Here is a 21,614-nt window from a genome sequence, read left to right on the forward strand (position 1 = left end):
AATGTTCTGAAAATTAGGTCTTTGAGGATGACAACCCCCCACCAGCCCTCGGGGCAAGGGTTGTAAGTTCGGCCCTTGGGGCATATAAGCTTTTTATGGAAAGCGTTGTCGTAGAAACTTCAAAAGGGCTCATTCGATTAGAAACTGAAAAGGCTAATGCCTTTTTTAATAGTTGAAAGTGATTGGGGGGCAACTAACGCCCCTCTCACGCCCACCATTTCGTCAAACACATTAAGTTAAAATTATGAGATAGTAAATTGCTTCCACGTAGTTGAAAGTTCTGGAAATTAGGTCTTTGAGGATGACAACCCCCTCACAGCCCTCAGGGCAAGGGTTGTAATTTATGCTCTGGGGGCATATAAGGTATTTATAGAAAGCGTTGTTGTAGAATTTCAAAAAGGTCTCATTTGATTGGAAATTGAAAGGGCTAGTGCCCTTTTTAATAGTAGAATGTGAATGGAATGCTTGACATTTTTATACTAAAGACCGATGTGGGTACAATGTACTTTTTTCTTTTTGTTTTGAACCAGGGCTTTTTGTTTTGAACTTTGTATCGAAGGAGTTGTCATAGGAACTTCAAAAAGGGCTCATTCGATTGAAAATAGAAAGGGCTAATGCCCATTTTAATATTAGAAAGTGATTTGTGGATAACTGATCCCCCTCCCACGCCCATTCTCCCATTATGTTTAAAAACTAAATGTTGGCTTAAGATTAAATCAAAATGCACTGTGTTAATGCTAATTCCCAATAAGACATCTCAGCAGTGTCCAACGAATGACTGAGGGTATTATGTTCAAACTTTCGGGGCTATTTCTGCTCTTAAAATTTAACCAAATCAAAATAGCTTAAGTGTATTCAAGCTATCAAAGAAAGTAAACAGATTTTTTTGCGAACGGTATCAAGTTTTCTATTTCAGGTCAACTAGAGGAGGTATGAAACTAAATTAAACACTAATATTTGTGTTCAGATTTTTAAAAGGGTGTATGTTGTTAAAAACTGCTTAAAATTTTTCTCCAGCATACAAATAGCAGGCAAAACTATAGTCTTAAAAAAATGAAAAAATTTAAAGTATTATTTTCTTTTTCCCTGAAAACACTATGCCAATATAAAACGAACAGAAATTAATTAAAAAAAACTTTTTCCACAAAATAAGTCTTTCAAAGAAAAGTAAAGAAGTCCATTAAACCAAAAGAGAGCAAAAATAAAATCAAATAATCCACCAAGCGTCAAACTACCACAAATAAGCATCGACAAATAAATGAAACCCAAAACGAACAGAAATTAAAATAAATAACCGAGCCAAACTCAAAACGAGCAGAAATTAACATGAGTTGGGTTCAAAACCCCTATGCCTTCCCAAGGCCAGAACATAATTTGCACTTTACTGAAAAAAATACAAATGAATGTTCATTGTCAGTTTAATATACATATACTGATATTTAGAAATCAAAATGTTAATATTATTTGATTTATTAAAGTTATAAAAGTAAAAATATTTATATTTTTTCAGTTACAAAGGAGTTACATTCCCTGCAGCATCTGGTGGTAAGATGTGGTGGTGCTGAGGTGAGGCAAGCAACGTTTTCCCAAAAGATAATATTAAGTGGTCACGCGGATCTCGTAATGATTCAAGCCTCAGATTTTCCAATTTTTGGACGCAATCTATTACTCTTCTTCCAGTTGTGATTGCAACTGATTTTTCTGAATAGCTGAAATTTCGTTACATAAGCAGCTAGTATTCTGGACGAACGGGCCCCAAACCGACGTAGCGTGTTCGAGCTGCGGCCAATAGGCAGTTTTGACACTTTCAGTACCACGCCCAGATCGACGCATTGCAGCAAAAGTTTGGATAGATGCACTACCATAAAAGTAAAAAAATATTATAAAAAAGTAAAAATATTTATATTTTTTCAGTTACAAAGGAGTTACATTCACTGCAGCATCTGGTGGTAAGATGTGGTGGTGCTGAGGTGAGGCAAGCAACGTTTTCCCAAAAGATAATATTAAGTGGTCACGCGGATCTCGTAATGATTCAAGCCTCAGATTTTCCAATGTTTGGACGCAATCTATTACTCTACTTCCAGTTGTGATTGCAACTGATTTTTCTGAATAGCTGAAATTTCGTTACATAAGCAGCTAGTATTCTGGACGAACGGGCCCCAAACCAACGTAGCCTGTTCGAGCTGCGGCCAATAGGCAGTTTTGACACTGTCAGTACCACGCCCAGATCGACACATTGCAGCAAAAGTTTGGATAGATGCACTATCAGCTTTTACTAGTTTATCAACATGCTCGGTAAACGTACAATCAGACGGAAGCTCAACTACCAAAGACTTTTGGAGTTGACAAGAGGAGATGGGAGTGGAAAACGCACCTCCACGGTTTGATAGAGTCAATACTTCGCAAAAGTCATGTAAGTACTCTCAAAAATTTCATTTTGTATTTCTGCGGCTTCTTTCCAGGATAGTTTCAATTTCTTTTCATTTCCATTTTTGCAACTATTTCTTGTAACTTCTTATTTCTTTTATTCGTTTTCTGTTTTATGTTGCTCATGCCAATGAGATTACTGACGTCTGGTTAAATGCATGCTAGAAAAATTCTCGATTTTTTTCTTCGAACAAAGTATTGAAAAATTACCACCCTAGGTTCAATCTTATTAAAAACTACTCTGCTTCTCTTTTGATAGAAATTTTCCAGTCAGTCCTTAGAAAGCCTTCTATGACTTATATTTTTTGTAACGTCTCCAATCTACAAATTTTAATAACAACTTTGTCTTTAACGTGTAAGGTTTCATCTATGATCCTGGACAAAGTATTTTTTGTTTTGCGGATTCTTAATGAATACGGAATCAAGTGGGGAGGAAAAATTCTCCAGGACCTAGATTATGCTGATGATTTAAGCATCCTAGATGAAACTGTGAGAAAAATGGATGAACTTTTAGAGGTTTTGCGAGATCAAGGTGCTAGAATAGGTTTGAAAATTAATGCTAAGAAGACTAAGTCACTAAGGCTAGGAATAAATGAAGATGAAAAGGTGATGTTGGGTAACGAAAAAATTGATCAGGTGGGAAGCTTCTACCTTGGTAGCATTATTAGTAAAGATGGTGGGAGCAGTGAAGATGTTAAAAGTAGAATAGCCAAGGTTCATGGTGTTTTTTCACATTTAAAATAAATTTGGAAGAACAGGAAGATAAGGCTGCAAACCAAGATTAGAATATTAGAAGCTACAGTGATGACAGCGGTCACATATGGCTCTGAAGCATGGGTGCTCCGAAAAGCGGATGAAGATTTGCTAGATGTTTTCCAGAGAAATTTCTTAAGGATTGTTCTGGGTACCCGGCTGACTGACCGTATTTCAAAAAACAGGCTGTACGAAAAATGTGGTTCAATACCGCTCTCTAGGGATATAATGAGAGAAAGGTTGAGATGGCTAGGGCACGTTGTGCGGATGACAGACTGCCGACAATTATCCTTTTCAGTCAACCGTCTAGGGTTAAACGGAAAGCAAGTCGTCCTCGTCTGGGGTGGGAGGACGTCGTAAAGAAAGATTTAAAGGAAATGGGAACTTCCTGGGAGGGTGTCCAAAAGAAAGCTTTGAATAAATTGGGATGGAAGAGGCGCGTGCGTAGCTGTGTTGGCCTCAAGCGGCTTGGTGCTGCAGTGAGTTGTAAGTAGTAGTAGTAGTATTTGTTATTCAAGAAAAAATAAATCGCAACATAAAACAAAAGCTAAGCTGATGTAAATCAAATTGTTCGCGTTAACAATGGCAATTAGCAATTCAAAGTTTGCTTTGCTACATTTGACTCATTGCCAGTGTATGAATACCTAGAAAAACTTTCCACATGTGCTTTAGAGTTTAGACTCTTGGCAGTAAAATGCTCTTGCAAAGTTTTTTTTCTACTATCTAATCCATATTTTAACAACAGCTTTATCTTTAAGAATAAGAGTCAAAGAAAATCGCCTCAATTTTTTCAAAATTTTTGAAACTCCGTTAACCTGCGTCTACTTCATCTGTTTCATCTATGGTCCTGGACAATGTAGATAACGCTCACGGATTTTAAATAGATTTTCACAAATTTTCAAACCTTCAGTATTAAAAATTTAACACTTTAAAAGAGAATTTTTTAGTTACTACTGCTCGAAAACTGTCAATTAGAGTAATCTACTATACCTTGAGGCTGACTTATCAATATAGGCTACTATGCACCCTAGGTTATAAACAAAGTTTATTATACGAACCATAGCAAGACTATGGGTTACCATAGTCATTCATTTTGAAGCTATTTTTTATTCAAGAAAAATATAAATTGCAACATCAACAAAAGCTAAACTACTGTAAAGCAATCTTTATTATAATGCATAAATTTAAGTACATTTAGACATATTCAATTCACCAAACAGTTCGTGGTAACGAACTGTATGTAAGGAGCGACCCGGCTCAATGGTAACCGAAACTGTAGAAAACGGAATTTTGATACCAATAGATACATCAAAAGAATCGGATTTTAATGCTAATTTCAAATATATAAGTTTCATCAAGTTTAGTCCTACCTATAAAAAGTTACGCGCCTGAGAAAATTTGGCGGATTTTCGAAAAAAGGGGAAAAGACCCCATAAAAGTTATAGAACCCTAATGAAAATCACACCATCATATTCAGCGTATTAGAGAACCCTGCTGCGGAGGTTTCAAGCTCCTATCTGCAAAAATGTGGAATTTTGCATTTTTTGCCAGAAGAAAGATCACGGATGCGTGTTTATTTGTTTGTTTGTTTTGTTTGTTTTTTTTTCCCAGGGATGATCGTATCGACCCAGTGGTCCTAGAATATCGTGGGAGGGCTCATTCGAACGAAAATTAAAAGTTCTAGTGCCCTTTTAAAGTGACCAAACAAAATGGAGGGCAACTAGGCCCCCTCCCACGCTCATTTTTTTCCCAAAGTCACCCGATCAAAATTTTGAGATAGCCATTTTGTTCAGCATGGTCGAAAATATGACAACTATGTCTTTTAGGATGACTTAATCCCCCAAAGTCCCCGGGGGGAGGGCTGAAAGTTATGAACTTTACCCAATGTTAACATATAGTATTGGTTATTGGGAAGTATACAGACGTTTTCAGAGGGGATTTTTCCGGTAGTGGGGGGGGGGAGTGGGTCGGGGATTATGTGGGAGGATCTTACCATGAAGGCAGTTTTCATGGGAGAAGGGACATTTCTATGAAGGGGGCGCCGGATTTCCCAGCATTATTTAAAAAAAGATCAGAAATTATATATAAAAAAACAAGTTTTTTAACTGAAAGTAAGGAGCAACTTCAAAACTTAAAACGACAGAAAACATTACGTATACGATGGGGTTCATCCCCTAGTCAATACCTCACTCTTTCAGCCAAAGATTACTTAGTACTTTGATAAGAGCTATTTATTCTAATTAACGGCATTTGTGATTAAGGGGTAATTTTTAAAGAATTGGAAAAAAATTCGAACTTTAGCTTAAACAGCAAGGTATTGACTAGGGGGCGAACCCTCTAATATACGTATTAAAAATATAAGAATATAGAGGTTCGTTACGTAAGTTAATTCATAAGTTACGTATCTGTATTACTAATAAAAACGTTTGTAAATAAAATTAAACAGGTTTCGAGAAAGCCATTTAACCAAATAAAAGTAAAATTAATATTCAAATTTGTTTTTAATTATTCATGTACGGTGAGCCAAAATCAAAACTTGCATTAAATCAAAAACGTTCAAAAATTAAATAAAAAAAGCAAGTTTTTTTAACTGAAAGTAAGGAACGACGTTAAAACTTAAAACGAACAGAAATTATTCCGTATATAGAAGGGGCTGTCCCCTCCTCAGCAACTCGCTCTTTACGCTAAAGTTTGACTTTCTCACAACTCTTTTTTTCTTAAACAATGAAAAACTTTAGCGTAAAGAGCGAGGTGTTGAGGAGGGGACAGCTCCTTTCACATTCGGAATAATTTCTGTACGTTTTAAGTTTTAACGCCGTTCCTTACTTTCAGTTAAAAAAAACTTGTTTTTTTTTATTTAATTGCCTACAAGCTTGAATGTATTTACAGAGCCCCAACATCTAAAAGAGGACTTGCAGTATGATGGAATGAATAAATATAAAAACAGTAAACCTGTGGGAGCGCTATCTAGGATCCTTAAGTCAAAAGCACCAGAACAACGATAATTTGCAGCTGTTCCATTGTCCCAAACTACAACTACTTCTTCTGGAGATTCAAAATTTCGTACAGTTCCAACGTGACCTTCGCCACCATCCTAAAAAAGAAAATTAATCTTAACAGCAAACCATTGGCCTTACTTACACTAGGGTGACCAACATTAACTTTACCCATGCTTCAAGATTTCCTAGAAGGGTATGGGGCTCAAAGGGTCTGTAAAATGTTTTATTAATAGTAAAACATTTCCTGTTCTGTAATAAATCGGGCACGTTAAGAGCAGGGGGCTTGGCACTACTTTCCAAAACGACATGGTATTTACTCTTTTTCTTATCATTTTAATAATTTTCACACAGTTTCAAACAGCCAAAATAATTTCATATTTGTTGCTGTTAAATCCCTCCTTCCCTCCCCACGTCCGAAATTGGTTAGTGAACGTAATGCTGGAGCTTTGTAAAAGGTTTTCAAAGCGCTTTACTTCTTACTCGTACTTTATTCAGTACATGAGCTGATTTGCAGTTTTCCCTCGAACTGGAAAATTGCAGATAATTGAACTCTTTTGGTTACAAATCTGGGTTGTGGGACAGAGAATCTTAAACCATGATGGATCATATCAACAACATGTTGACAAAGGTATGAGACAAAGGTATATGGTGGTCTTAAGAGGCAAATCTGAGCAATGAGAGACGATGGAGACAGATAATGGTTCTATTTGACAATCGATTACGGTTATTCATTCCAAAAATTCCAAACATTTGCCTCGAGGATCCATGATCAAAACAATTGAGGGTTTGGATTTCAGTGGTTCATACTGGCAATGTTTCGCAGCCTTGAGAAGAAGAAAGCAGATGAGAGATTTTTTAATTTGGTTTTTCACTCATGTGGATCTCTTTCGTTTCATAGGGCATTATGGAGAGCAGAGCAAAGACAGAAGATGTTGCTTTCATGCATGTGCGTGTTTCATCACTGCATTCCCTGTTAAATCTTTATGATCCGCTTTAAATATTTAAATTTTATAACCAATTCCATTTGACAATACTTCAGTGAGGGTGGTGAGTATGATTTGTTGTTCAGGAAACTACAATACGATTTCTAAGCACATTAGTTTTCAAATATCGAGTTTGATCATGGGGACATTTGATCAAGGGGGCATTTCTTTCCAAAAACTAACCTGACAAGTATGTGTCCAATAAGAGAGTCATACTTACTCCCGCCATTTACCCGTGCCGCAGCCATTTAAACGTTTGCCTCTCAATTACTTGGACTATTTGTCTTGGCTTGTCTCTTTCAACAATTAGCCATATCTTGATGCAACCTACTGCAAAATACTGGATAACTTCAATTCAAAGCATTTGAACACAAGGAGTGGGCCTCCAAGTTTCCCCATAGAAATTTCGAAAAAATATGGCCTGAAACGTTTTTTTATGATTGCTACTTGAACAGTTCTCTTATATCCCTCCCCAGACATCACAAATTGACAAGGCATGTTGGTTACTTTAACGTTCAGCAAAACTACAAGACATATAATGGGGAGTTGCAATGATTTTAAGTTGTGCGGTAAGGAAATATATAATTAGTGGGCTGTATAAAATCGGTTGACTAACAAAGTTATACTGGTTAAGTAATATATTAAGTAGAATAGAGAAAGATCCACATTGTCTGCATTACTTCTATTGGAATAATATTGAAGATCCATTACATAAAGGATCACTGTACATTTATATTTCCCGAGAATCAAAATCAAAAGAAACAATTATTATTGTTATCAAAACCTGAAAAGAAAAAAAAAATTGGTTTTCGTCCCATCCCTAGTTCAAAAGAATGTATATCTTTAAAAGGTTTCGAGACCCAGGACTAAATAACTAATAGATAAAAACGAACTAGCAATATATCTTCTATGACATACTATTTGGCTGTTTGTTATGTAGAGTTAAATTGTGCAGAAGCTAAGCCACTCACATAACGCCACAACTTTGTTTGACATAATCCTAAAGGAGTTGGATCCATCATTTGATGACACTTTTTAATATTCATATGAATGGTTACATATTAGTCATCCAAAAACGGAACAAATTCAAGTTCAAATTCATTTAAATCAAAAACAAGACATAGCACTCGTGGGCAAAGCCCAAATATGATGTCTCTTAGTCATAAATAGCAAAATGAAGTTGTCTGATAAAACTTCGTCAGGATAAATAAACTAAAGGATAAAAACACTTGAGATTGAGAATAAAATTGTCTGATAAAACTTCGTCAGGATAAAATAAACTAAAGAATAAAAACACTAGTAATATTTCACAAAGCTTGGCACAAAGCTTTTACTGTATCGCATAATGATACAGTGGACTGGGGTCAGTTTCGGAACCTTCTCAGCCACTTCCCTGGGGGGGGGACAAGATCTTATAGGGACAAAAGGTGGGGGAAGGAATCATCGGTAATTGGGATGTTGGAGGAGGGAGGAGCCAAATCTTTGGTATAATTTTTCTCAGCGGGAAGAAAGGGATTCAAGTTTAACTTCTTTGAGGTAAAAGGAATAAGGAGTACATTATTTTTTTTTAAGAACAAGTTTCAACCTTTTTATATTAAATTCAGAAATATTTTTATCATTTTCTGCTTCTTTTTGAGCTTCAACGTGGATTGGAAATCGGAATTCAGAGTAAAGACCTATTTAACACATTTTCTTCTTAATCAAAGGCAATCATTTTCTTGGTAAACAGGGATATAAGTAGAACGTGACCTTATACTTCTACGAGACATATAGGAACCACTGAAGCATATCAAGTTGAATGAACTTTATCTAGGTCATCCTCTAGGGCACTCTTTAGGTTGAATAGACCTTATCTAGGTCATTCTCTTTTGAGGCTCCATGTTGCGTGGGCATATAGGAACCATAAAACGTATCAATCTGAATAAACCTTATCTAGGTCATCCCCTAGGGCAGGCTTGAGTTGAACGAACCTTGTCTAGGTCTTTCTCTATTATACTTCTATGGGATGTAAAGGAACCACTGAAGCGTATCAAGTTGAATGAACTTAATCTGCGTCACCCTCTAGGGCACTCTTGAGGTTGAATGACCTTTATCTAGGTCATTCTCTATTGAGGTTCCGTTTTGCGTACGGCCATAGGAACCACTCAAGCGTATCAAGTTGATTGAACTTTATCTAGGTCATCCCCTAGGGCACCCTTGAGTTGACGAACCTTATCTAGGTCATTCTCTATCTATATTCCATTTTGCGTACGGCCATAGAAACCACTGAAGCGAATCAATTTGAATGAACTTTATCAAGGTCATCCCCTAGGGAACCCTTGAGTTGAACGAGCCTTATCTAGGTCATTCTCTATTGAGGTTCTATTTTGCCGGGGCGTAAACTATAGGAACCACTGAAGCGTATCAAGTTGAATGAACTTTATCTAGGTCATCCTCTAGGGCACTCTTGAGATTGAATAACCATTATCTAGGTCATTCTCTATTGAGGTTCCATTTTGCGGGGACATATAGGAACCACTAAAGCGTATCAAGTTGAATAAGGGCTCCCTTCCCCCAACTTTTTAGGCCCTTCCCCCCATTTTTTTATACTTTTTTTAAGTTTTTTTTAACTTTTTTTTTATTTTTTAAAATGGTATTTTTTCAACTTTTTTTACATGTCTTCGAATGAGATGAAACATACTTAAAACATTAAAAATTTACATTTAATATTTTCCAAAGTCAAAATTAGAATGGTATAGATATGTTAGCCATGACCTTTACTGTTAGAAAAATAATATTTGTAGTAGCACTTTTGTTTTGACTGAATTTTTTATGCACAGAAATTATTCAACTTTTTTTTTACGTATCTTAAAATTATGTGAAATATGCTTGCAGCTCTACCAATCGTACTCTAGGCTTGCTCATACAGACTACACAGCTTTCCCGCTGTTACTCTATGGCGGGTTATCGACACCACCTAGTTTATTGCATGTATTAAATCAATTATTCATAAGCAGTGTAATGATAAAAACATAATTCGTATCTTTAAAAAAGTCAACATGGAGCATTTTAAGAAAGTGTGTTAACATGTTATTGGTACTGTAGCATTGAATACCGACAAGGAGAAGTATTTGAACTATGAAACAAGTACAAGTGGTAGCACTATTGGAAAGGTATGCGTACATTGTCATGACAGTAAAGAATTTTATTTCTTTGGAGTATTAAAAAAATTCAACTCTTATGATGGTGGATATGCGAGTTTGAGATCTCCGGAGATGATCGCACTCAAAGAGAATGCCAACATAAAAATAATAGTTGATGAAGAGGGACATCTTTTTGCTAGTGCTTGTGGTAACATGCTACCTATTGTTACACCCCATCGTCAGCTTTCGGGTATTAGTATTCAACGGAAGATCAAAAGAAGACAGGCCTTCTCTTCGACTGATATCATAAACCATATCTTGTCTACGTGCCAAAACTGTTACCTCTGTAAAAATATGTGATAATAGACAGTGAAATTGCCAGAAAAATAAAAAGTGCATTGGCAGAAAATATCACTAAGGAATATAAAGATGAATCGATGAAAAACAAAGTGCCAGCAAACGTCACTACCACTGATCAAACAATTAATGAACCAAATAATAGCAAAGATGAAATGCATATTGAACGTGTGGATAACCCCTCAGTAAAAGTGTGTTTATATGTTAGTATTATTGTAGCATTGAATTCTGGCAAGGAGACTTATTTGAACTGTGAAGCGAGAAAAAGTGTTAACAATATCGAAAATGTACGCGTTCGTTTTCAAGACAGTAAAAAATGAAATTTATTTGGACTGCAAAAACAATTCCATCATACATATTGTGGATGTGCGAAAGTATTATTCCCAGAGAAGTTAGTACTCAAAGAGAAAGCCAACATAGAAATAATAGTTGATGAAGAGGGTTATCTTCTTGCTAGTGCTAAAGGTAATATGCTACCTATTGATAGAACCTATCGTGATCTTTCAGGTATTAGCATTCAAATGAAAGCAAAGAGGAAAAGAAAGGCCCACTCTTCTACTAATATCATAAATCATATCTTGTCTACGAGCCGAAACTGTTACCTTTGTAAAAATAATGTTATAATAGAAAGTGAAATTGCCGGAAAAATAAAAGTGGCATTGGTAGAAAATATCACTAAGGAATATAAAGATGAATCGATGAAAAAAAAAGTGTCAGCAAACGTTACTACCATTGATCAAACAGTTAATGAATCAAATAATACCAAAGACGAAACGCATACTGAACCTGTCAGTGACATATCAGTAAATATTACGTATGACTCAAAATGGAATAATGATTATTCTACCAATTACGAGTTAAGAGAAGACAATAGCTACAATATCAGGAAAGAACATGGTTAACTATTTTATGGAACAGATTCAAAATGTCCAAAGTTGCTCATTGATGTTAATAATGTATCATAATATATTTTTTGTATTAATATTCTACATATCATTATTTCATTAAAAATATACTATAAATTACATTGTTATGTGTTCATTATTTTTAGAGTATGCTAGCATATCACACGTTTAGAATGTCTATTGAAACATCGGAGATGTAAGAAAAGGATTTTGCATACATCTATTGTCAGACACATGGGATAAGATTGACAAAATCTAAGTATTAGAGTGAATAAATTTTTCCTACTAACATATTTGTCAGATACATTTGATAAAATTGACTAAATCTAAATCTAAGTATCAGATTGAATAAATTCTTTATGAACATCCTTTGTCGAATACGTTGGATAACAATGTCAAAATCTATGTACTAGAGTAGATAAATTCTTTATCAACTTCCTTTGTCTGATACATCAGATAAAATTGAGAAAATCTAAGTGTCAGAGTGAATAAATTCTTTATCAATGTCATTTGACAGATACGTTTGATAACACTGCCAAAATCTAAGTATCATAGTGAATAAATTCGGTATCAAATTCTTTGTCGGATACATCAGATAAAATTCAAAAAATCTAAGTATCAGAGTGAATGAATTCTTTGTCAACATGCTTTGTCAGATATGCTTGATAAAATTGAGAAAATCTAAGTATCAGAGTGAATAAATTCCTTATCAATGTCTTTTGACAGATACGTTTGATTACACTGACATAATTTAAGTACCAAATTGAACAAATTCTTCATTAACATTCTGTATCGATATCATTTGTTGGATACGTCGGATAAAATTGACAAAATCTATGTATTAGAATGAATAAATTCTTTATCATCATCCGTTGTTGGATATATCATAATGAAAAAATTGTAAGTAAGTAACAAACTCTTTCTTGAATTCACCCCTTGGATACACAATACAGAAATTTCATTCAAGAAATTATGAAAAAATTGTAAGTAAGTAACAAACTCATTCTTGAATTCACCTCCAGGCTACACAATACAGAAATTTCATTCATGAAATTATGAAAAAATTGTACTTAAGTAACAAAATGCAAAAATTTCATTCAAGAAACTATGAAAAATTTGTAATTAGGTAACAAAGTCTTTTTTAAATTCACCTCTTGGACACACAATACAGAAATTTCATTCAAGAAATTATGAAAAATTGTAAGTAACATGCTCTTTCTTGAATTCACCTCTTGGATACACAATACAGAAATTTTATTCATGAAATTATGAAAAAATTGTAAGTAAGCACCAAAATACAGAAATTTCATTCAAGAAATTATGGAAAAATAGTAAGTAGGTAACAAACTCTTTCTTCAATTCCCCTCTTAAATACACAATACAGACATTTCTTTCATGAAATTATGAAAAAATTGTAAGCAAGAATCAAAATGCAGAAATTTCGATACACAATAAAGAAATTTCATTCATGAAATTATGAAAAAATTGTAATTAAGAACCAAAATGCAGAAATTGCGTTCATGAAATTATGAAAAAATTGTAAGTAGGTAACAAACTCTTTCTTGAATTCACCTCTTGGATACACAATACAGACATTTCATTCATGAAATTATGAAAAAATTGTAAGTAGCTAACAAACTCTTTGACTTCATCTCTTGAATACACAAAAAATTTACATTTCATTCAAGAAACTATGAAAAAATTGTAAGTAAGTACCAAATTCTCTCTTGAATTCACCTCGTGAATACACAATACAGAAATTTTATTCATGAAATTATGAAAAAATTGCAAGTAAGAACCAAAAATGCAGAAATTTCATTCAAGAAATTATGAAAAAATTGTAAGTAAGTAACAAACTCTTTCTTGAATTCACTTCTTGGATACACAATACAGAAATTTCATTCATGAAACTGTGAATAAATTGTGAGTAGGTAGCAAACTCTTTCTTGACTTCACATATTGAATACACAAAAAAGAAATTTCATTCATGAAATTATGAAAAATTTGTAAGTAAGTACCAAACTCCTTCTTGAACTCATCTCTTGAATACAAAATACAAACATTTCATTCAAGAAATTATGAAAATTTTAAGTAAGAATCAAAATGCAGAAATTTCGATACACAATACAGAAATTTCATTCATGAAATTATGAAAAATTGTAATTAAGAATCTAAAATGCAGAAATTTCATCCAAGAAATTATGGAAAAATTGTAAGCAAGTAACAAACTCTTTCTTGAATTCACCTCCTGAATACACAATGCGAAAATTTCATCCATGAAATTATGAAAAAATTGTAAGCAGGTAACAAACTATTTCTTGAATTCACCTCCTGAATAGACAATGCAGACATTTCATTCATGAGATTATGAAAAAATGGTAAACAGGTAACAAACTCTTTCTTGAATTCACCTCTTGAATACACAATACAAACATTTCATTCAAGAAATTATGAAAAAATTGTAAGTAAGAACCAAAATGCAGAAATTTCATTCAAGAAATTATGAAAAAATTGTAAGTAGGTAACAAACTCATTCTTGAATTCACCTATGGGATACACAATACAAACATTTTATTCATGAAATTATGAAAAAATTGCAAGTAGCTAACAAACTCCTTCTTAAATTCCCCTCTTGAATACACAATACAGACACTTCATTCAAGAAATTATGAAAAAATTGTAAGTAAGAATCAAAATGCAGAAATTTCGATACACAATCCAGAAATTTCATTGATGAAATTATGAAAAAATGTAAGTAGTAACAAAAATACAGAAATTTCATCCAAGAAATTATCCAAAAATTGTAAGCAAGTAACAAACTATTTCTTGAATTCACCTCTTGGATACACAATGCAGATATTTCATTCATGAAATTATGAAAAATTCTAAGTAAGTAACAAACTCTTTCTAGAATTCGCTTCCTGGACACACAATACAGCAAATTCACTCAAGAAATTATGCAAAAATTGTAAGTAAGTAACAAACTCTTTATTGATTTCACCTCTTGGATACACAATACAGATATTTAATTCAAGAAATTATTAAAAAATTCTAAGTAAGTAACAATCTCTTTCTAGAATTCACCTCTTGAATACACATTACATAAATTTCATTCACGAAATTAATAAAAAATTGTAAGTAAATAACAAACTCTTTATTGAAGTCACCTCTTGGATACAGAATACGGAAATCCCATTCAATAAACTATGAGAAAATCGCAAGTAAGGAACAAACTATTTATTGTTTTCACCTCTTGGATACACAATACGAAAATTTCATTCAAGAAATTATAAAAAAAAAATTGCAAGTAACAAATTCTTTCTTGAATTCACCTCCTGGATACACAATACAGACATTTCATTCAAGAAATTGTGAAAAAAATTGTAAGTAACAAATTCATTCTTCCATTCACCTCTTGGATACACCATACGGTAATTTCATTCAAGAAATTATGAAAAATTGTAAGTAAGTAACAAACTCTTTCTTGAAGTCACCTCTTGGATATACAGTGCAGAAATTTCATTCAAGAAATTATGAAAAAATTGTAAGCGAGTAACAAACTCTTTCTTGAATTCACCTCTTGAATACACAATACAGACATTTCATTCATGAAATTATGAAAAAATTGTAAGCAGGTAACAAACTCTTTCTTGAATTCACCTCTTGAATACACAATACAGAAATTTAATTCAAGAAATTATGAGAAAAAAAATTGTAAACAAACTCTTTCTTGAATTTTCTTCCTGGACAGACAATACAGCAATTTCACTCAAGAAATTATGAAAAAAATAGTAAGTAAGTAACAAACTCTTTCTTGATTTCTCCGCATGGATACACAATACAGAAATTTCATTCAAGAGATAAAAAAATTGTAAGTAAGTATACAACTCTTTCCTGAATCCACTTCTTGTATATACAATAAAGAAATAACATTAAAGAATTTATGGAAGCATTGTAAGTAAGTAACAAACTCTTTCTTGAATTCACCTCTTGGATACACATTACAAACATTTCATTCAAGAGAGAGATGAGAGAGATGCAAAAAGCTAGGCTTATTTTTTTTACTAATGCAAGTGCTACCATCTATTTCAACTATGGTGTAAATTGCTGCAAAACAGATTTTTTCTTCACCCCGGAACATGTAACCAACCTACAATACCACCCTTTTTTCAAATAACTGTTTTCACGTTAGGTTCATTTAGGTTCACTTAGCGTGGCGCGCCACGCTATACCTTAATTGAAATAGATGGTAGCACTTGCTTTAGTAAAAAAAATGAGCCTAGCTTTTTGCATCTCTTTCTCACTAGGCCCCTGGGGCGAATTCAAGAAAGAGTTTGTTACTTACTTACTTGCAATTTTTTTTCATAGTTTATTGAATGAAGTATCCGTACTTTGTATTCTAGAGGTGAATTCAGAAATAGTTTGTTAGTTACTTACAATTTTTTCATAACTTCATGATTGAAATATCTGTAGTGTGCATCCAAGAGTTGAATTCAAGAATGAGTTTGTTACTTACTTTTAATTTTTTCATGATTTATTGATTGAAATTTCTGTACTGTGTATCCATGAGGTGAATTCAAGAAAGAGTTTGTTACTTACTTACAATTTTTTTCATAATTTCTTGAATGAGAAGTCTGTAATGTGTGGCCAAGTGGCGAATTCACGAAGAAGTTTGTTGCTTGCTTACATTGTTTCCATAATTTCTTGAATGAAATTTCTGTATTGTATATCCAAGAGGCGAATTCAGGAAAGAGTTTGTTACTTACTTACAATTTTTTTATTTCTTGAATGAAATGTCTGTATTGTGTATCCATGAGGAGAAATAAAGAAAGAGTTTGTTACTTACTTACATTTTTTCATAATTTCTTGATTGAAATTGCTGTATTGTCTGTCCAGGAAGAAAATTCAAGAAAGAGTGTTTACGATTTTTTTCTCATAATTTCCTGAATAAATTTATGTATTGTAACGACGAATTCTAGAAAGAGTTTGTTACTTACTTAGAATTTTGTCGTAATTTCTTGAATGAAATGTCTGTATTATGTATCCAGGAGGCGAATTCAAGAAAGAATTTGTTACTTTCTTACAATTTATTCATAATTTCTTGGATGAAATTTCTGCATTGTGTTTCCAAGAGGTGACTTCAAGAAAGAGTTTGTTACTTACTTACAATTTTTTTATAATTTCTTGAATGAAATGTCTGTATTGCGTATCCATGAGGAGAAATCAAGAAAGAGTTTATTACTTACTTACAATTTTTTCATAATTTCTTGTTTGACTTACTTAAAATTTTTTAATAATTTATTGAATGAAAGTTCAGTATTGTGTATCCAAGAGGTGAATTCAAGAAAGAATTTGTTACTTACTTACAATTTTTTTCCTAATTTCTTGAATGAAATGTATGTATTGTGTATCCAGGAGGCAAATTCAAGAAAAAATTTCTTACTTACAATTTTTTAATAATTCCTTGAATAAAATATCCGTATTGTACATCCAAGATGTGAAAACCATAAAGAGTTTGCTACTTACTTACGATTTTTTCATAATTTCTTCAATGAAATTTCTGTATTTTGCATTCAAGATGTGAAATCAATAAAGAGTTTGTTACTTACAATTTTTTCATAATTTCTTAAATGAAATTTCCGTATTGTGTATCCAAGAGGTGAATTCGAGAAAGAGATTGATACTTACTTAGAATTTTTTCATAATTTCTTGAATGAAATATCTGTATTGTGTATCCAAGAGGTGAAATCAATAAAGTTTGTTACTTACATACAATTTTTTCATAATTTCTTGAGTGAAATCGCTGTATTGTGTTTCCAGGAAGCGAATTCTAGAAAGAGTTTGCTAATTTCTTAAAATTTTTCATAATTTCATCAATGCAATGTCTGTATTGTGTATCCAAGAGGTGAGTTCAAGAAAGAGTTTGTTACTTACTTACAATTTTTTCATAATTTCTTGAATGAAATTTCTGCATTCTGGTTCTTAATTACAATTTTTCATAATTTCATGAATGAAATTTCTGTGTTGTGTGTCGAAATTTCTGCATTTTGATTCTTACTTATAGTTTTTCATAATTTCTTGAATGAAATGTCTGTATTGTGCATTCAAGAGGTGAATTCAAGAAGGAGTTTGGTAGCTACTTACAATTTTTTCATAACTTCATGAATGTAATGTCTGTATTGTGTATTCAACAGGTGAATTCAAGAAAAAGTTTGTTACCTACTTATAATTTTTTTTATAATTTCATGAATGAAATGTCTGTATTGTGTATCCAAGAGGTGAATTCAAGAAAGAGTTTGTTACTTACTTACTATTTTTTCATAATTTTTTGAATGAAATTTTTGCATTTTGGTTCTTCATTACAATTTTTGCATAATTTCATGAAAGAAGTTTCTGTATTGTGTATCGAAATTTCTACATTTTGATTCTTACTTACAATTTTTCATAATTTCTTGAATGAAATGTCTGTATTGTGTATTCAAGAGATGAATTCAAGAACGAGTTTGGTACTTAGTTACAATTTTTCATAATTTCATGAATGAAATTTCTGTATTGTGTATTCAATATGTGAATTCAAGAAAGAGTTTGCTACCCATTCACAATTTTTTCAGAGTTTCATGAATGAAATTTCTGTATTGTGTATCCAAGAGTTGAATTCAAGAAAGAGTTTGTTACTTACTTACAATTTTTTCATGATTTCATGATTGAAATTTCTGTATTGTGTATCTAAGAGAGGTGAATTCAAGAAAGAGTTTGTTACCTACTTACAATTTTTTTCATAATTTCTTGAATGAGAAGTCTGTATTGTGTATCGAAGAGGTGAATTTAAGAAAGAGTTTGTTACTTACTTACAATTTTTTTCATAATTTCTTAAATGAAATGTCTGTAATGTGTATCCAAGAGGTGAATTCAAGAAAGAGTTTGTTACTTATTTACAATGTTTTCATTATATCTTGAATGAAATTTCTGTATTGTGTATACAAGAGGCGAATTCAGGAAAGAGTTTGTTACTTACAATTTTTTTATTTCTTGAATGAAATGTCTGTATTGTGTATCCATGAGGAGAAATTAAGAAAGAGTTTGTTACTTACTTACATTTTTTTCATAATTTCTTGATTGAAATTGCTGTAATGTCTGTCCAGGAAGAAAATTCAAGAAAGAGTTTGTTTACGATTTTGTTTCTCATAATTTCCTGAATATATTTCTGTATTGTGCATTCAAACGGCGAATTCTAGAAAGAGTTTGTTAATTACTTAGAATTGTGTCATAATTTCTTGAATGAAATGTCTGTATTATGTATCCAGGAGGCGAATTCAAGATAGAATTTGTTACTTACTTACAATTTTTCATAATTTCTTGAATGAAATTTCTACATTGTGTGTATCCTAAAGGTGACTTCAAGAAAGAGTTTTTTACTTACTTACAATTTTTCATCAATTCTTGAATGAAATTTCCATATTGGGTATCCAAGAGGTGAATTCAAGAAAGAGTTTGTTACTTATTTACAATTTTTTTATAATTTCGTGAATGAAATGTATGTATAGTGTATTCATGAGGAGAAACCAAGAAATAGTTCGTTAGTTACTTACGATTTTTTCATTATTCCTTGTTATACTTACTTACAATTTTTTCTTAATTTCTTGAATGAAAGTTCAGTATTGTGTATCCAAGAGGTGAATTCAAGAAAGAATTTGTTACTTACTTACAATTTTTTTCCTAATTTCTTGAATGAAATGTATGTATTGTGTATTTAGGAGGCAAATTCAAGAAAAAATTTGTTACTTACTTACAATTTTTTCATAGTTTCCTGAATGAAATATCTGTATTGTGTATCCAAGAAGTCAAATCAATAAAAAGTTTGTACCTTACAATTTTTTCATAGTTTCTTGAATGAAATTTCTGTATTGTGTATCCAAGAGGTGAATTCGAGAAAGATTTTGTTACTTACTTAGAATTTTTTCACAATTTCTTGAATGAAATATCTGTATTGTGTATCCAAGAAGAGAAATCAATAAAGTTTGTTACTTACATACAATTTTGTCACAATTTCTTGAATGAAATTGCTTTATTGTGTATCCAGAAAGCGAATTCAAGAAAGAGTTTGCTACTTACTTAGAATTTGTCATAATTTCATCAATGCAATTTCTGTATTGTGTATCCAAGAGGTGAGTTCAAGAAAGAGTTTGTTACTTACTTACAATTTTTTCATAATTTCTTGAATGAAATTTCTGCATTCTGGTTCTTAATTACAATTTTTCATAATTTCATGAATGAAATTTCTGTGTTGTGTGTCGAAATTTCTGCATTTTGATTCTTACTTATAATTTTTCATAATTTCTTGAATGAAATGTCTGTATTGTGCATTCAAGAGATGAATTCAAGAAGGAGTTTGTTAGCTATTTCCAATTTTTTCATAATTTCTTGAATGAAATTTCTGTATTGTGTAGTCAAGAGGTGAATTCAAGAAAGAGTTTGTTAGCTACTTATAATTATTTTTAATAATTTCATGGATGAAATGTCTGCATTGTGTATCCAAGAGGTGAATTCAAGAAAGAGTTTGTTACTTACTTACGATTTTTTCATAATTTTTTGAATGAAATTTTTGCATTTTGGTTCTTCATTACAATTTTTGCATAATTTCATGAAAGAAGTTTCTGTATTGTATATCGAAATTTCTACATTTTGATTCTTACTTACAATTTTTCATAATTTCTTGAATGAAATGTCTGTATTGTGTATTCAAGAGATGAATTCAAGAACGAGTTTGGTACTTAGTTACAATTTTTCATAATTTCATGAATGAAATTTCTGTATTGTGTATTCAATATGTGAATTCAAGAAAGAGTTTGCTACCCATTCACAATTTTTTCATAATTTCATGAATGAAATTTCTGTATTGTGTATCCAAGAGGTGAATTCAAGAAAGAGTTTGTTACCTACTTACAATTTTTTTCATAATTTCTTGAATGAGAAGTCTGTATTGTGTATCCAAGAGGTGAATTAAAGAAAGAGTTTGTTACTTAATTACAATTTTTTTGATAATTTCCTGAATTAAATTTGTGTATTGTGTATCCAGGAGGCGAATTCAAGAAAGATTTTGTTACTTACTTAAAGTGTTTTCATAGTTTCTTGAATGAAGTTTCTTTTTTGTATATCCAAGAGGTGAATTCAGGAAGGAGTTTGTTACTTACTTACAATTTTTTTATTTCTTGAATGAAATGTCTGTATTGTGTATCCATGAGGAGAAATTAAGAAAGAGTTTGTTACTTACTTACATTTTTTTCATAATTTCTTGATTGAAATTGCTGTAATGTCTGTCCAGGAAGAAAATTCAAGAAAGAGTTTGTTTACGATTTTGTTTCTCATAATTTCCTGAATAAATTTCTGTATTGTGCATTCAAACGATGAATTCTAGAAAGAGGTTGTTACTTACTTAGAATTTTGTCATAATTTCTTGAATGAAATGTCTGTATTATGTATCCAGGAGGAAAAGTCAAAAAATAATTTGTTACTTACTTACAATTTTTCATAATTTTTTGAATGAAATTTCTACATTGTGTATCCAAGAGGTGACTTCAAGAAAGAGTTTGTTACCTACTTATAATTTTTTCATCGTTTTTTGAATGAGATGTCTGTATTGTGTATTCAAGAGGTGAATTCAAGAAAGAGTTTGTTATTTACAATTTTTTTTATAATTTCTTGAATGAAATGTCTGTATTGCGTATCCATAAGGAGAAATCAAGAAAGATTTCGCTACTTACTTACGATTTTTTCGTTGTATTTTGTGCTACTTACTTGAAATTTTTTCTTAATTTTTTGAACAAAAGTTACGTATTGGGTATCAAAGAGGTGAATTCAAAAAAGAATTTGTTACTTACTTACAAATTTTTTCATAATTTCTTGAATGAAATGTCTGTATTGTGTATTTAGGAGGCAAATTCAAGAAAAAATTTGTTACTTACTTACAATTTTTTCATAGTTTCCTGAATGAAATATCTGTATTGTGTATCCAAGAAGTCAAATCAATAAAAAGTTTGTTACTTACAATTTTTTCATAATTTCGTGAAT

At 31.9% G+C, this 21,614-nt stretch overlaps 1 protein-coding gene across 1 annotated transcript in view; it reads right to left on the reverse strand.

Annotated features, from left to right (window-relative positions):
- LOC148946078 (E3 ubiquitin-protein ligase MIB1-like) overlaps positions 1-21,614 on the reverse strand; it is a 213,637-nt gene that overhangs the window by 170,313 nt on the left and 21,710 nt on the right. The window contains exon 2 of the mRNA XM_089097597.1: positions 6,133-6,274. Within this exon, the coding sequence (XP_088953723.1) occupies positions 6,133-6,274 (142 nt within the window). The remainder of the gene's footprint in view (positions 1-6,132; positions 6,275-21,614) is intronic.

This window comes from Artemia sp. Qi Xiang Cuo, chromosome 12 (genome assembly GCF_049724085.1).
Source record: "Artemia sp. Qi Xiang Cuo chromosome 12, ASM4972408v1, whole genome shotgun sequence".
NCBI classification, from domain to species: domain Eukaryota; kingdom Metazoa; phylum Arthropoda; class Branchiopoda; order Anostraca; family Artemiidae; genus Artemia; species Artemia sp. Qi Xiang Cuo.